We start from the raw sequence: 15,421 nt of genomic DNA on the forward strand, positions 1-15,421 counted from the left end.
GCGTCTCTGAGCGCAGTAGACGGTATAGTATTCAGAACTCGTGTTATCACAGACTAACCGTCTTGGAGCGCAGTAGACGGTATGGTATTCAGAACTGGTGTTATCACAGACTAAGCGTCTCTGAGCGCAGTAGACGGTATGGTATTCAGAACTCGTGTTATCACAGACTAAGCGTCTCTGAGCGCAGTAGTCATTATGGTATTCAGAACTCATGTTATCACAGAGTAAGCGTCTTTGAGCGCAGTAGACGGTATGGTATTCAGAACTCGTGTTATCACAGACTAAGCGTCTTGGAGCGCAGTAGACGGTATGGTATTCAGAACTCGTGTTATCACAGACTAATCGTCTTGGAGCGCAGTAGACGGTATGGTATTCAAAACTCGTGTTATCACAGACTAAGCGTCTTTGAGCACAGTAGACGGTATGGTATTCAGAACTCGTGTTATCACAGACTAAGAGTCTCTGAGCGCAGTAGACGGTATGGTATTCTTTGAGTGCAGCTGACAGTATGGTATTTAGAACTCGTGTTATCACACCCTAGGTAATCCTGAGCGCAGTAGTCATTATGGTATTCAGAACTCGTGTAATCACAGACTAAACGTCTCTGAGCACAGAAGACAGTATGGTATTTAGAACTCGTTTTATCACAGCCTAGGTGATCCTGAGCGCAGTAGACAATTGAATATTCAGAATCATTGCTGTCATATCGTTGGTGATCCTGATGGTTGTAGTCTATAGTGTATTCAGAATCATTGCTGTCATGTCCTAGGTGATCCTGATTGGTGTAGTCTATAGTGCATTCAGAATCATTGCTGTCATATCCTAGGTGATACTGATTGTTGTAGTCTATAGTGCATTCAGAATCATTGCTGTCATATCCTAGGTGACCCTGAGTGTTGTAGTGTATAGTGCATTCAGAATCATTGCTGTCATACCCTAGGTGATACTGATTGTTGTAGTCTATAGTGTATTCAGAATCATTGCTGTCATACCCTAGGTGATACTGATTGTTGAAGTCTATAGTGCATTCAGAATCATTGTTGTCATATCCTAGGTGATCCTGATTGGTTTAGTCTATAGTGCATTCAGAATCATTGCTGTCATACCCTAGATGATCCTGAGTGTTGTAGTCTATAGAGCATTCAGAATCATTGCTGTCATACCCTAGGTGATACTGATTGGTGTAGTCTATAGTGCATTCAGAATCATTGCTGTCATATCCTAGGTGATACTGATTGGTGTAGTCTATATTGCATTCAGAATCATTGCTGTCATACCCTAGGTGGTACTGATTGTTGTAGTCTATAGTGCATTCAGAATCATTGCTGTCATACCCTATGTGATACTGATTGTTGTAGTTCATAGTGCATTAAGAATCATTGCTGTCATACCCTAGGTGATACTGATTGTTGTAGTCTATAGTGCATTAAGAATCATTGCTGTCATACCCTAGGTGATACTGATTGTTGTAGTCTATAGTGTATTCAGAATCATTGCTGTCATATCCTAGGTGATACTGATTGTTGTAGTCTATAGTGCATTCAGAATCATTGCTGTCATACCCTAGGTGATACTGATTGTTGTAGTCTATAGTGCATTCAGAATCATTGCTGTCATACCCTAGGTGATACTGATTGTTGTAGTCTATAGTGTATTCAGAATCATTGCTGTCATACCCTAGGTGATACTGATTGTTGTAGTCTATATTGTATTCAGAATCATTGCTGTCATACCCTAGGTGATACTGATTGTTGTAGTCTATAGTGCATTCAGAATCATTGCTGTCATACCCTAGGTGATACTGATTGTTGTAGTCTATAGTGCATTCAGAATCATTGCTGTCATACCCTATGTGATACTGATTGTTGTAGTCTATATTGCATTCAGAATCATTGCTGTCATACCCTAGGTGATACTGATTGTTGTAGTCTATATTGCATTCAGAATCATTGCTGTCATACCCTAGGTGATACTGATTGTTGTAGTCTATAGTGCATTCAGAATCATTGCTGTCATACCCTTGGTGATACTGATTGTTGTAGTCTATAGTGTTTTCAGAATCATTGCTGTCATACCCTAGGTGATACTGATTGTTGTAGTCTATAGTGTTTTCAGAATCATTGCTGTCATACCCTAGGTGATACTGATTGTTGTAGTCTATAGTGCATTCAGAATCATTGCTGTCATACCCTAGGTGATACTGATTGTTGTAGTCTATAGTGCATTCGGAATCATTGCTGTCATACCCTAGGTGATACTGATTGTTGTAGTCTATAGTGTATTCGGAATCATTGCTGTCATACCCTAGGTGATACTGATTGTTGTAGTCTATATTGTATTCAGAATCATTGCTGTCATACCCTAGGTGATACTGATTGTTGTAGTGTATAGTGCATTCAGAATCATTGCTGTCATACCCTAGGTGATACTGATTGTTGTAGTCTATAGTGTTTTCAGAATCATTGCTGTCATACCCTAGGTGATACTGATTGTTGTAGTCTATAGTGCATTCAGAATCATTGCTGTCATACCCTAGGTGATACTGATTGTTTTAGTCTATAGTGCATTCAGAATCATTGCTGTCATACCCTAGGTGATACTGATTGTTGTAGTCTATAGTGCATTCAGAATCATTGCTGTCATACCCTAGGTGATACTGATTGTTGTAGTATATATTGCATTCAGAATCATTGCTGTCATACCCTAGGTGATACTGATTGTTGTAGTCTATAGTGTATTCAGAATCATTGCTGTCATACCCTAGGTGATACTGATTGTTGTAGTCTATAGTGCATTCAGAATCATTGCTGTCATATCCTAGGTGATACTGATTGTTGTAGTCTATAGTGTATTCAGAATCATTGCTGTCATACCCTAGGTGATACTGATTGTTGTAGTCTATATTGTATTCAGAATCATTGCTGTCATACCCTAGGTGATACTGATTGTTGTAGTCTATAGTGCATTCAGAATCATTGCTGTCATACCCTAGGTGATACTGATTGTTGTAGTCTATAGTGCATTCAGAATCATTGCTGTCATACCCTAGGTGATACTGATTGTTGTAGTCTATAGTGCATTCAGAATCATTGCTGTCATATCCTAGGTGATACTGATTGTTGTAGTCTATAGTGTATTCAGAATCATTGCTGTCATACCCTAGGTGATACTGATTGTTGTAGTCTATAGTGTATTCAGAATCATTGCTGTCATATCCTAGGTGATACTGATTGTTGTAGTCTATAGTGTATTCAGAATCATTGCTGTCATATCCTAGGTGATACTGATTGTTGTAGTCTATAGTGTATTCAGAATCATTGCTGTCATATCCTAGGTGATCCTGAGTGTTGTAGTCTATAGTGTTTTCAGAATCATTGATGTCATATCCTAGATGATCCTAAGTGTTGTAGTCTATATTGCATTCAGTATTATTGCTGTCATATCCTAGATGATCCTGAGTGTTGTAGTCTATATTGCATTCAGAATCATTGCTGTCATATCCTAGATGATCCTAAGTGTTGTAGTCTATATTGCATTCAGAATCATTGCTGTCATACCCTAGGTGATACTGATTGTTGTAGTCTATAGTGTATTTCAGAATAAGTGATGTCTTAGACAAGATCACCCTGATTGCATTTATCAGTAGTATATCAAGAAATATTGAAGCTGAGGTTCTTAGAAACGTAAATTTTATCATCGACTTTCATGTGAAAAAGTCCTTCATGTAGTTTGAATATGTTGCCATATTTGAGCTCAAGGTGTCCTTCATGTAGTATGAATATGTTGCCATATACGAGCTCAAAGTTTCCTTCATTTAGTATGCATTTGTTTTCATATTGGAGGTCAGGATATGCTACATGTATTATGAATATGTTGCCATGTATAACCTCACAATGTCATTCATGGAGTATGAATTTGTAGCCATAAATCAGCTCAAGGTGTCCTTAATTTAGTATTAATATGTTTCCATATATGAGCTCAAGTTGTCCTTCACTGAGTATGAATATACAGTTGAACATCGTTAATCCGAAATCGTAGGGACCCAACAAATGACTTCGGAATAGCGGTGTTTCGGATTAACAATTTTCCGCATCGTTCGCGAATTATAGAGGAATGACGACACCATTACGTCATATGTACGTCCGTCGTGTGGAAAATTCTCAATAATAAAAAAATGTTCTTATGATTGATAGACATGTTTTCACATGCTCAATACACTGTAAATAAAAAATATCATTATTCCTCAAACTTTTAAACCTTAAGTATCTATTCTTGCTTGATTTATCATTGAGAGTAGAGATTAAAGCATAAACCGCTGCCCTTGAAACGTCATTTTGGAAGAACTGTCATGGCGGACGATGCAATTTTTAGAATTTGTTTTTCAAGTGGAGTGATTTTTCTTAGGAATAACTTGACCCCCCTTTTTTATTGGCTTAAAAGGTAATTTAAAGCTTGTACTTTAGGAATATATGTGGTTATCATAGCCTGCATTCGCTCGAAATGCCTTTAAATGTTGTCTAAAAATTACAATTTTACATTGAATTATATAGGGAATAACAATGGTGGTGTGTAACCTAAAAGGGACCAAACTGCTTTGTTTAAAAAGTGTTATTTTTGGTAAGAAAATTTTGCATTTCACTATTTCTGGCAAATTTTCACCATTACATGCATTTATCTTGTCCGGTTGATCAAAATATGCTATTTCCTGGTTTTCACAACTTTCGCCTATTTTTTAAAAAAAACTGAGTCGTCTGCAATCTTACGAGCACTGAAAATGTCCAAATTTGGTGAAATTTTGACTGCGAGAACTTGAAATGTGTGCAAAGATGTGTAAAACTGCCCCGTTTGATGCTTAGAATGCCATTTGAGTCAAGGTTCAGTTGAAAGACCTCAAAGAATGGCATTTTGGGCCAAAACGCCTTAGAAAATACAGACGCACAGGCACTTGGGTGACAGGCAGTGAAACTGGAAAACCTGACACAGACTATCAGATTGAGCTAGCTTTGGGTGTATTTATGTATGAAGAACTAATTGAAAGTGTTTTTCATAAAAAATGCAGGGACGGGTTTAGTTATATGACGTGAAATACTAAGTCGTGAAGATTGCAATGCCTTAGCCAAGGTCCATTCACCTTCGGGGTCATTGTCATTGTCACCTCAAGCCGATGCCCGAGTGCATTCGCAGTATGGTGTGAAAAACTATAACATGATCGAGTTCGAAAAAAGAATTGATAAATATGTGTGAAATACCAAATCGGGACCGTAATTTTTACTTCGAAATAGCGGTTAATTCGGACTAGCGATTTCGGATTAAAGACCAAAAAATATAGTTAAAGAAAGAAGGAGTAAAATCGGGACCGAAAAATAATTTCGAAATAGCGATAATTTCGGATAAACGGTGTTCGGATAAGCGGTGTTCAACTGTATTGCTATATTTGAGCTTGCTTGGCAAGTGTTTAATTAGAGTGTATCAAAACTTTGAATTCTGCAAGAAGACGTTATTTGCAACAGGTTTTCATTGAAGAGGCGCATGTTTACTTGTCTTGAGATAAAGGTCCTGCTTGCGTTTTAAATAGTGCCGGATTCAATAATGGGTTACAGTTATACAGTGTCAAGTTGCACTGTCTAAACGGGTTGACATCTTCATCAATCGCTTCCTTATGGTGATAGTGATATGAAACATGAGTGTTACAGTGTTATGTCAGAAAAATAAATTTTGATAATACAAAGTATTCAAATAGTTTAATATATCTGGGACCAATAACAAATTTAATCCTACTTCCAGAATTCATAAATAATTGCATTTGTATTTGGTGTTTGTGCTGCCTTGTGTGTCTCCTGTTTCAATTGGATGACGTGGTTATAAATCTGCGGTGTCCACTTTAAAACAAAATTGCCGCAGACCGACTCCAACGTCCGTCTGTTCGTTTGTTATTTGGCCGAATAAGAGTCAAAACTGTACAATATCAAAACAGTTATGAAGGGCCGTGTTATACATGTACATGTATTAATTGTCTCTGGTATCATGTGTATCATCCTTCTTTGAAATATTTTCAAAGGTTTCAGAGGCGTGGCCGAGGTATACGTTTTTGCGCGTAGACGCCAACACCTGCTTTACCAAGGCTATGACGAGATTGAGGTTAAAATAACCGTCTCTGGGAGCGTATTATGTATATATCTATTACATTTTGTCCTGAACTATTTGCTACTAAAACTATCCTAAAAGTTGTTTTATTTATGATGAATTTCAAAAAGTGTACTAGCGGATCCGCATGCTCCTCCCTTTAATCGTTTAAGTTTACCTTTTATGTTAATATCGGAGAAAAAAGTAATAACATTTGCTCAAAATGCACCATTTTGGACTAGAAATTGCTAAAATTTTCTTGAGAAAACTCCCTGCCAACATTATAAACTATTTAAATATTAGTTCTGAGGAAGGGGCGCATTATCAAAAGGTTGTGCCCATATGTTACGTCTAACGTCAATTCCTGGAGCCGCCCCTGCTACTGTATAAGTATAGTATATGTACTGCATAAATCTTCTATAGATATCCACCATGTGCCAGCGAAAATAGAAAGTTAACACCACTTATCTGTTTGTGATTTATTCTGTACAAAGTCTGTATCTCCATAAATAAAACATGTTACATGTACATACAGTACAACACAGTGTAACATCACATGTTACAAACAATGAAATAAAACATGTTACATGCACAAAACATATTTAGATCAAAAGGTGGCCGTGTTGCTAGGCGTGTTGCTAGGCATACATCACATAAAGCATTCGTTTTTTTTTTAATTTACAGGCACCCTACATAACAAAGTAATTCATTCTATAAGTTTGATACAGTAATTCCTAGAACAGACATTTTGTTCTACACCAACATGTACTGATATACCGTCCACACCAACATGTACTGATATACCATCCACACCAACATGTACTGATATACCGTCCACACTAACATGTACTGATATACCGTCCACACTAACATGTACTGATATACCGTCCACACTAACATGTACTGATATACCGTCCACACTAACATGTACTGATATACCGTCCACACAAACATGTACTGATATACCGTCCACACCAACATGTACTGATATACCGTCCACACTAACATGTACTGATATACCGTCCACACAAACATGTACTGATATACTGTCCACACCAACATGTACTGATATACCGTCCACACCAACATGTACTGATATACCGTCCACACTAACATGTACTGATATACCGTCCACACCAACATGTACTGATATACCGTCCACACCGACATGTACTGATATACCGTCCCACCAACATGTACTGATATACCATCCACACCAACATGTACTGATATACCATCCACACCAACATGTACTGATATACCATCCACACCAACATGTACTGATATACCGTCCACACCAACATGTACTGATATACCGTCCACACCAACATGTACTGATATACCGTCCACACTAACATGTACTGATATACCATCCACACTAACATGTACTGATATACCGTCCACACCAACATGTACTGATATACCGTCCACACCAACATGTACTGATATACCGTCCACACCAACATGTACTGATATACCATCCACACCAACATGTACTGATATACCGTCCACACCAACATGCTTCCAACCAGGTAACATTCTCAACAACTCTTTCAAAAATGAAACAAGAGTTATACAACACTACGAATTAACTGCATATAACATATGGGCTGCTTGGAAGGAGCTACCTTCCCTACGTACCAGTGGAAGATAGTTACATAGACAAGCTGCATGACAAACCTAACTCCTTGAAATGGTAGCCCAGGAAATGTGTTAATTTTGTTTTTAACGTAATCACATAATCTATAAATATCAAAACATCATATTGGTGCTCAGCAAAAGAATTTTAAATGTCTCCTATGGTATACATATACGATCACCTTTATCATGTCTAGAAACACTTAAAACGATAGTTGATATTTGAATAAAAATATTCAGTAATCATTAAACAATCATTAATAGCTAACTCTGGATTTACAAAAATGAACAAAACAGAAAAAATATTGCAATAATAAATAGCATGCATACCACCACACAATACATGGTGTAAACGAACAGCATGAACAGCCGGGTGCTGAGGAGACTTGAGAGCTAACTTCAACACTCATGGAATTATTTCAGTCAAATAAGTCACAAACATGTACTCCACAATTATAACAAGACTTCTGGGCATTCGTACATGTGTACATGACTTGTGTGTAAACTACCTCCAGCAGCATACATGATTATACCAAGTTTCATTTGAATTACTTAAACTGTTTGAGGGAAATGGCCAACATTGAAGTGTTTGCACACTGATGTCGCTTACAACAATGGATACCAAGGTTTAGACACTCTGAATATGTCAACAAGTATACATGTACAATGTATATAAAACAGTATGAAGTAATAATTAATATTTTGCAAGCCGATTAAAAATATAAAATTGTGTACTACAACTGTAACGCGGTTAATTTAGCTTGGATCACGGTGTCAATTATAATTTGAATACTTCCAACTGAATCAACTGTACTTGAATATTGTTATACAAAAATATTCTAATCTTGTTAAAATTACACATCTCAAAGGTCACGTTCTTTCCTATATTAATCCTATAACAATAATTGGCATGAATTGGTATCAAAGATCAACCTTCATAAGTCCAAAGTAATCTGTGTATTACTGGATCATATGTAATGCTTAATTTGAAATCAAACAGAACTTGTTGTACCATAACATTTTTGCAAAATCTTCAAATCAGCGGGTGGTATGTATGGGAATTTTTAAGAAAGTCAATTTAACATTTGCATACAAAAGATAAGAAATTGGTTAAATATTGATCAGTTATTTTAAATAAACGTTCTCATTTATGTCCATCAAAAATTTAAATTTTGTTCTCAATTAATAATAATTATAGAATGTCAAAAAGATGCACAGCATTATGACAATCTTTAAAGGAACTTTTCATATCTATTAAATAAACAAACATATCTGCACTAAAATCTGAATCAGCAGTTTCAGAAATTTCATATCACTTAAAAAAATAAATACATGTTCTATGGCTAATATAAAGAATAATGTCAGAACTATAAAACAAATGTTATAACTGCAGTCATTTATGGGAAATTATCATATATTTTTCCTGTCTTTTTCATTAAATATTGTTTTTTTAAATATTCATTAATGCAGCCAATGTAGTTTTTCATTAACTATAGGCTGTGATAGGCTTGCAAATACAAGATAATTGTTTTATTGTTGATAAAAACAGTTAAATAATTCTAGTAAATGGATAAAAAAAACACATTGTAGCATGGTTTATGCTCCACATTGGGTGAAAAATGATTTGAAAAGTATGATTTTAGAAAAGCATTATTTTGGAAATCATGAGGAATTTACTGTTTTCACCTAATAATCATCTAACATGAACCTTTAAGAATTTAGAAATTGATTGTATGCACAAAACATACATCATCATGTCTAAACAAAAATAGAGCATTTCAAGCAATATACATCTTTAAACACAAAGCTTGTATTGTTGGACTTACAAAGCCATCATTATATTATAGAGCATTACTGCATGTCATATTTTTGGAAATGCTTTTTCAGCGCCTCACTGTATTCTTTGTTTGTAGTTTGAGACAATGAAACTGATCTTTTCTTCCCTTTGTTTTTGCTACCTTTCCGTTTAAACATGGTTTTAAAAGTTTGAAATGGTGTTAACTCGGGTTTGCCATGATATGATGGACTATTTGGTGGGGTAATGTCCTCCGCTTGCATGACATGACCCTGACCTTGCTGTGTAAACAGATGGGTATGTTGCTGAATTGCAGCTAGGTCCATACTTGATAAGGAATGAGGTCGATTTTTTGTGGGGTTTAACCGACCTTCATCATACACGTTTGCAACATTGGGCATGGAACCCATTGACATAATTTTGCTATGCTGCATTGGTCCCATCACGTCCTCTTCGTCAATGACGGTGTTGATATGTGTGGAGCTAAACGAAAATATTCTGTCGTCATCATCATCATCATCATCGCAATAATCTGCCTCACCAAAATTACTACTCATGGTCGAAGTATCTTGACCAGATAGATCATGGTCACTTACAGAATAAATTCCACTTGAGTTTGTTCCCTCACTAAGATATGAAGATTCACTGGTTGATTTAATTCCTGCGGGTAACGATAAATCACTCTCCGAGAAGAAGTTCTGGGAATGTGTTTGTTGATGTCGATCATTTGGACACTTTGCAGAAATACTTGTAACTCTACCCAAATCTACAGGACTTAACTTATCTTTGGGGCTCTTGTCCTTTCTTTGGGATCCATGCAAATGGTCATCATTAGAACCACCATTTTTTCGTTCACTTCCAATTCTACGTAAATCCTCATGACTAGAACACAATCTGTCTTTGTTGATGAGATATTTCTCAAGATTAAAAGAGTTCAGTTCGAAACTACTTCTATTCTTAGCAAGAAATTTATCCTTGACATTACCCAGTTTCCCGCTATTGTGTCCCTTTTTATCTTTCCCGCTTTTCCCACCATTTTCCCAGTCAGCTTTCTCATGGCCATTTTTACGTTTATCTCTCATATATCCATTCATTCCCCCTTTAGCACATATTTCTTTAATTGCGTTCAACAACTGTTCATTTTGGTCCTTCAGTTTCACTGTCTCTCTCTCATATTGTCCAATCAACAAATCTTTATTCCTCAATTCAGCCTTGACCTTGGTCTGATCTTGTTTCAATTTCCCTTCTAAAAATAACAACTGTGACATCACTTCCTGCATCTGTCCTTCTGACTTACTCTTTTGTTGTTTCAAGGTCATTTGACTGTGATACAGTTGGAGTTTCAAGGTCATCATTTCTTGATTGTGTTTTGCACGTTCATTCTGCAACATCGCATGGGAAGAATGGAGAGCGGTCTTTACCTCTGACAACTGTGCTTCCACAGCTTGCATCTTCTGAAAATACACAGATAGACATTTTAGTCTCCAATTTTCTGCCACAAATTCCCATTTTTTAAAAGAAAATTAACATTTTATCTTCTGCACCGATTCACTGAAATACCCAGATAACATTCAGATAGAAAGAAAAAGTAATGATGATGATGATGATGACAAAGACGATGATAATGATGGTGATGATGATGTCAATTTTAACAATAATGAACCATATACACTGACAATTAAAAAGAAATCAAAAGTATTAAAACACAACAGTCAATTCTTGAAAGTGAAAACTTGATAAAGGAATGGAGGAATACTAACAAAAGACCCTGATAACTGAGGTCTTTTCATATATATTCACCTTGCTTCCCATAAAAAGATTATAATATTAAAAATCCACCTTGCTTTGATTAAATGGACTTAACAGAGATGAGTAAATACACTCAGTCTATCATAGAACTCAGCCATTAAGATAAACACTTTACTTTGAATTGAAAGTCTTCCTGATCTATTTATGTCAAACTATTCTTTGAAAACAAAAAAACAAATCTATAATAATTTGTAATGTTATATTCTTACCACGTTGTCTCCCTTAAGTTCAATTTGAGGAAGGAAATGACCATTATTTGAATATAAAATGATCATAACTGTGTTTAGGTAGATATAGCCTTAAACTTTCAATTATATATAACTTCTTCCTTTTACAAAACCTTCATCCAGATATCTATTTTCATAATTTCCAAGTATTTCAATTTAACTCCATCCATTAGGTTATGCATGTATAAAATGTTGCCTAAAGTGACACAGTATTGCTCAACATACACGCTCTTGTATATCTACCATATATATAAACTAATATAACATACTTTTTATGTAATCGGTGAAATATTTATCTGATAATCATCAATTTATGTCATTGGCCATATAACAGGAAGCAATTAGTCTAGACGAAATATGGATTTCAACAAAACTACCCTAGGGGCCTCACTTGTCACTGTTATTGTAATTGTTATTGTAATATAACAGTACTATCAGTTAAGTGAATTATTACATTAACTAAATGATAAGGTTAAGACACTTGTTGTTGTTGTTTTTAAAAAATTTATAGACAAATATCATTGTTTCCCTCCCTGGACCCCTTTGAATAATTGAGAAATGAAAGAAAAGTGTTTAATTTCAAGCTAATAAAATTACACATCTATTCTAATACAAATGAAGTGAAAAGGTAAAGAAGCCGGCAGCTCATGTGCAGGCAGTAGACAGTATTGAAGTTTCACTTACTTGCAATATTAATGTTTAACTCCAAATAAATAAATCATAATAAAAAACAAAAACATTTTAAACATGAAATATCAATCTGAACCAAGACATTAAATTGTAATCCGCATGTCTCCACAGAATACAGGTATTCCAATCCTGGCTGGTTATTTTGTGATATGTCAAACTGAAAGCTCATTTTTTACCCTAAACAAATATTTATTTCAAATACAGAAGATAAATTTTAAGTCCTTGTATTGAGGAAATATCGTTTTTCAATTCATGGAAAAAGTGAAATATTTGCTTTCTATTCTTAAACAAATACCAGTCTTGATAAATACATTAAGGGGATTTAAAAATATCAAAGGACATTAAAAACGGTGTCAAAAATGAAAGTAACCAGTAGATTAAAAGGATTGTAGGCACAAAAAAACCTAAGTTTTGTTTTCAGTTGGTTTTTAGAATGACTGCTCAATTTAAGATATTTTATCTTAACTAAACAGAGCACGGCCTGATTTTGTCCACTGACCCGACCAACCCTGATTTTGTCCACTGACCCGACCAACCCTGGTTTTGTCCACTGACCTGACCAACCCTGATTTTGTCCACTGACTCGACCAACCCTGTTTTTGTCCACTGACCTGACCAACCCTGTTTTTGTCCACTGACCCGACCAACCCTGTTTTTGTCCACTGACCCGACCAACCCTGATTTTGTTCACTGACCTGACCAACCCTGTTTTTGTCCACTGACCCGACCAACCCTGTTTTTGTCCACTGACCTGACCAACCCTGTTTTTGTCCACTGACCCGACCAACCCTGTTTTTGTCCTCTGACCCGACCAACCCTGTTTTTGTCCACTGACCAGACCAACCCTGTTTTTGTCCACTGACCCGACCAACCCTGTTTTTGTCCACTGACCCGACCAACTCTGGTTTTTCTTCTCTACCTTACACTTTTTGCCAAAGTGTAGAATTTTTTTTTTTTTATTTTATAAAAAAAATGTACAATGTTAAAATTTGACCATTTTACATTATATTTTTTTTACAATAATGACATACCCTGATATAGGTTTGTTTTGTACAGAATCCCAGTTCTTAAAAACAAAATTGAAAAAAGTTATGCCTACGGACCTTCCCTACTTTTTTGTACATGTAAGTGGAAACTATAAGAACTTCTTTTTGGCCTTTACACTAAAAAGGATGTTTTAAAACATTTGGATTTAGAAAATTATAAATGATACGATAACAAATTGTTTTAAAAAGTAGTTGGAACATTTATAGTTTAGATGTTAATGGCAGTTATGAATAAAATCCTTTCAAATACTTAATTGCAACAGACACATTAAATCATGAATCTTTCAGGGTAACCCCTTTCTGTACATTGTATTGCTTAAAACAAAGAAGCAGTCTTTAAAAATACCATTCATGCTCTTGTCTTTTCAAATCTGTCAAGTATATTATTATCAACGTACAGACATAATGTCTATACAGAAGAAATTCTATACAAAAGCTTAGAGATTACCTAAAACAATACCGCCTCTGAATTTAAATAACTGGAAGACAAAGCGATGTCACTACCATAGATCACGCCAACATGAAATATGAATAACTATGTCAAAAAGTTAGCAAGTACAGATTAGGTAATGAAACTGTTGTTGTATTCAATGAAAAAGGGGCATAACTCACCAATTATTAAGTCAGAGTTATGGGTATCACTATTCATGTGCATATTGTCTCTTGCAACATGTGTACCAAGTTTCATCTAACTATCTGTAACAGTTTTAAAGTTATGGCCAGAATAGGGTTTTGCACAATACCACCACATCAAGGCTATAATTGACAATACTTTGACCTTTTTTCTTTGAAAAGCAGATAAGCTTTAAACTTGACAAGACGTAAGATTGCAATTATTAATTTTCATGTCCTTTTGTGACAACAGTGTGCAAAGGAATATAGATCACAGACTGAATACATGTATAGCTAACGACGCTCAGAGCCAAGAACTTCAGTGCCCTCTATTTTGTTATAGGTGTATAACGAATGTGACTGAGTCAACTTATATAATTATATTGTGACAAGACGATTAATTTGTAATTCATGAACTAGAACCTATACTTCTATTATTTCATAATGTAAATTAATGGTCATGATGAGAATATATATACAGATGTAGTTTATGAATATTTATTTCATCTCATATATAATATCAAACATCATACAAATTGTGGTTTGTTATTATTTACGTAGATTGGAAAATCTAATGCAACTTTTTGTCATGTTTAAATTAAGTTACAGAGTTAAGATCACCCTGGGTGTCTCCGTGGCTATAATTATATCACTATAACTTATCGTGATGTATAATTATGTAGCCAGTTGAGTCACTTATTCATGACTAGTGCACATATCACTCACAGGCCAACAGGTCTCAAATTTTAGGCCATAGTATTGTTCAAGTTCTATTACAAGTTACAGCACAATGTTCTCTTTTGAAAAATTTCTAGCATGTTTACAATTAATTAAGTCAAAAATAAGTATTTTCAATTGAAATGTGTAACTGAATAATGATTTAAAATAGAAATGTAAACAACCTGAATTTAATCAAAGGTATCACTTGTTTAAAAATTTGGTATAATTTTCAAAGTATGGCATAACGAAAGAAGTGCTACTCTACATGTTTGTTTCTGTCATCTTTGTCTTGTATATGATCCTAAATGCTTTTAATAAGGTGCCAAAGACAATTATAATACTCCTATGAAATAGACATATGGTAAGCTTAGAACATGTTCCTTTGAAACTGACATAAGCTTAAGACATATGCCTTTGGAACAGACATAAGCCTAGGAAATACACCTTTAAAACTGACATAAGCTTAAAACACACTCATTTAAAACTGACATAAGCTTAAGACATGCTCAAGCGAAAATGATATTAGCTTAAGACACACTCCTTTGAAACAGACATAAGCTTAAGACATACTCCTTTGAAACTGACATAAGCTCAAGACATTCTCAAGTGAAAATGACATTAGCTTAAGACACACTCCTTTGAAACAGACATAAGCTTAAGACATACTCCTTTGAAACTGACAAAAGCTTAAGACATGCTCAAGTGAAATTACATAAGCTTAAGACACACTCCTTTCGAACTGACATCAGCTAAAGACATAC

At 35.2% G+C, this 15,421-nt stretch overlaps 2 protein-coding genes across 7 annotated transcripts in view; both read right to left on the reverse strand.

Annotated features, from left to right (window-relative positions):
* Positions 1–1,426: 1,426 nt before the first annotated feature.
* On the reverse strand, positions 1,427–5,149 carry LOC128223227 (GATA zinc finger domain-containing protein 15-like). Its single transcript, XM_052932517.1, has 3 exons — positions 5,132–5,149; positions 2,703–3,397; positions 1,427–2,522 (listed from the first exon to the last, which is right to left on the reverse strand). Exons 1-3 carry the CDS (start codon positions 5,147–5,149, stop codon positions 1,427–1,429), a joined length of 1,809 nt encoding a protein of 602 aa, XP_052788477.1.
* Positions 5,150–6,587: 1,438 nt separating this feature from the next.
* The window catches only part of LOC128223943 (uncharacterized), a 32,568-nt gene continuing 23,734 nt past the window's right edge, over positions 6,588–15,421 (reverse strand). For all 6 annotated transcript variants that reach the window (XM_052933446.1, XM_052933445.1, XM_052933443.1 and 3 more), the window contains one exon: positions 6,588–11,010. In XM_052933446.1, coding sequence (XP_052789406.1) covers positions 9,613–11,010 — 1,398 coding nt within the window. In that variant the 3' untranslated portion in view covers positions 6,588–9,612. The remainder of the gene's footprint in view (positions 11,011–15,421) is intronic.

Source organism: Mya arenaria, chromosome 17 (assembly GCF_026914265.1).
Source record: "Mya arenaria isolate MELC-2E11 chromosome 17, ASM2691426v1".
NCBI lineage: Eukaryota > Metazoa > Mollusca > Bivalvia > Myida > Myidae > Mya > Mya arenaria.

Bases quoted from the DNA above. Each gene is read 5' to 3' on its own strand.
- LOC128223227 (XM_052932517.1), bottom strand. The intron at 2,523-2,702 runs GTATGACAGCAA...AGGGTATGACAG, and splicing joins AACAATCAGTATCACCTAGG to CAATGATTCTGAATGCACTA.